At 37.7% G+C, this 1,734-nt stretch overlaps 1 protein-coding gene across 1 annotated transcript in view; it reads right to left on the bottom strand.

Moving 5' to 3' along the window:
• LOC146373738 (uncharacterized) overlaps positions 1-893 on the bottom strand; it is a 26,894-nt gene extending 26,001 nt beyond the window's left edge. Inside the window, exons 1-3 of the mRNA XM_084949723.1 lie at positions 866-893; positions 733-753; positions 402-447 (exon numbers count right to left, since the gene is read on the bottom strand). Coding sequence (XP_084805849.1) covers positions 402-447; positions 733-753; positions 866-893 — 95 coding nt within the window. The remainder of the gene's footprint in view (positions 1-401; positions 448-732; positions 754-865) is intronic.
• Between the last annotated feature and the right edge of the window lie 841 nt (positions 894-1,734).

The raw sequence follows: 1,734 nt of genomic DNA, 5'->3' as shown, positions 1-1,734 counted from the left end.
TTTTTAAGAGTTCAAAATACGTTAATTACATAAAGCAACACACCTTAGTTGTTCACACAAAGCATAAAAGTAAAAAACAATATATACAGTGTTATCTTCATTTTAGATGTCAAAAAGTATTTGCGGCTCCCAGTGTTTTCTTTTCCGTGGAAACCGGGTCCAAATGGCTCTTTGGGTGTTAAAGGTTGCTGACCCCTGGACTAGACCATTGGTGTGCGTGTAGATGCACTGCTTAGCTACAATATGACTGAAGGGATCACGTTTTAACATCTCCCTGTACTCAAAAATATCACGATGTCAAGAGTTGAAAAGTAGATTCTTAATAAATTATCTGCTTAGATTGGAAAGTTTCCTTTCACTTTGGAGGTCTTCGCACATAAGGTGAGGAAAGTCTGTCTCACCGGTAACAGTCGTTTCTAGAGGCTGCATCAGTATCTCCTGTGGGCTCTGTCAACAAGCACATATTTCAAGTAGTAGTTTAATCAATAAAAACTGAGTCCGTTTAGAAGAGAGAATCAGTCACACTGCCAGATTTTATTTTTCAACAACAAAATTGATGAGTGGACACGCAAGGCATGCAATAAATCTGGGGTCTGGCTGACGACAAAAGTGTTAAATTGTCCACTGAAAAAAATTAATTAATTTTCATCAAAAATAATAACAAATCTGGCAATGTGAAATGTAGCATGCACATCAGCTTTTAGAAGAAAAATTAAACCCTAGTCTACTTACCGCAAGCGAAAACCACCAAAGCTGAAAAATGAGCGAAAAACATTATTATTCAATTTTCTAAAATTTTAACTTAAATTATTCGAAATATATCCCACAATTAAAATAAAAAAATATTAAAAAAAAAAAAACATACCAAATTGTAGAACCCAAAATAGGAGCATTTTGGACCACTTTAATTGAATCTGACTGCCCTGAAAGTGAAGCAGTGCAGACGGATGAGCCTATATATATCAGCCACACCCACCTGTCCGGTGCCAAGAAGGTGGGGCGCACACACGACTAATGTGTTTGCCTAAAAGTGACAACAACATTGGTTTCTAAGACATTTGAAAAACATTTGTCATGTGGAATGTAAATACCGATTTCCAGCATACCACAGCCTTCAAATGTTTTGCTCCATTCAGATGCAACGTCAAAAGAACTTAAAGCTGGATCCGTAAATTCCAGCACTATTTTCATGCCTGGAATCGTTAGCTCCTACCGAGATGAAGATTATGAACAAGATTATGAACCTCGTCTTTCTTTTGTTATTGTTGGATTCAAGAGTGATGTAATTCTTATTTTTGGCAGAACGCTTTTGTATTTGTGAAAAGATGTTATTCATGCAACTTGGTACATGTTTTGGTATATTGCAATATTTTTCTTTTTATATCTCAGGTGATATTTTATCTCCTGAGAACTACCCAAAGTCTTGACAAATGATGCAAGAATTGCACCTGACGTCTACGCAACCGTCTCGACAGAGTTGCTCAAGATAGATGTAACCGAGGACAAGGGATGAGTAAACGGGGCAAAGAAATAAATTGATCATTTATTTATTACATGAGTTAGACATACAAATTCCCAGTCATTTCCAGACAGGACTTACAACACATCCTGCTGATATCCCAGCTGCACATGAGACTTACCACACAAACTGTGCGAAACAACACTGCAACCCGTCACACCCCGCTTAGCGACACTGCAATCGTGGCACACACTGCAAACAATTCAGGTCTCAGC

The sequence above is a fragment of the Perissodus microlepis genome, chromosome 14 (assembly GCF_051167445.1).
Source record: "Perissodus microlepis isolate ML-2025 ecotype Zambia chromosome 14, ASM5116744v1, whole genome shotgun sequence".
Lineage (NCBI taxonomy): Eukaryota > Metazoa > Chordata > Actinopteri > Cichliformes > Cichlidae > Perissodus > Perissodus microlepis.
This window is presented reverse-complemented; position numbering and strand designations above follow the sequence as displayed.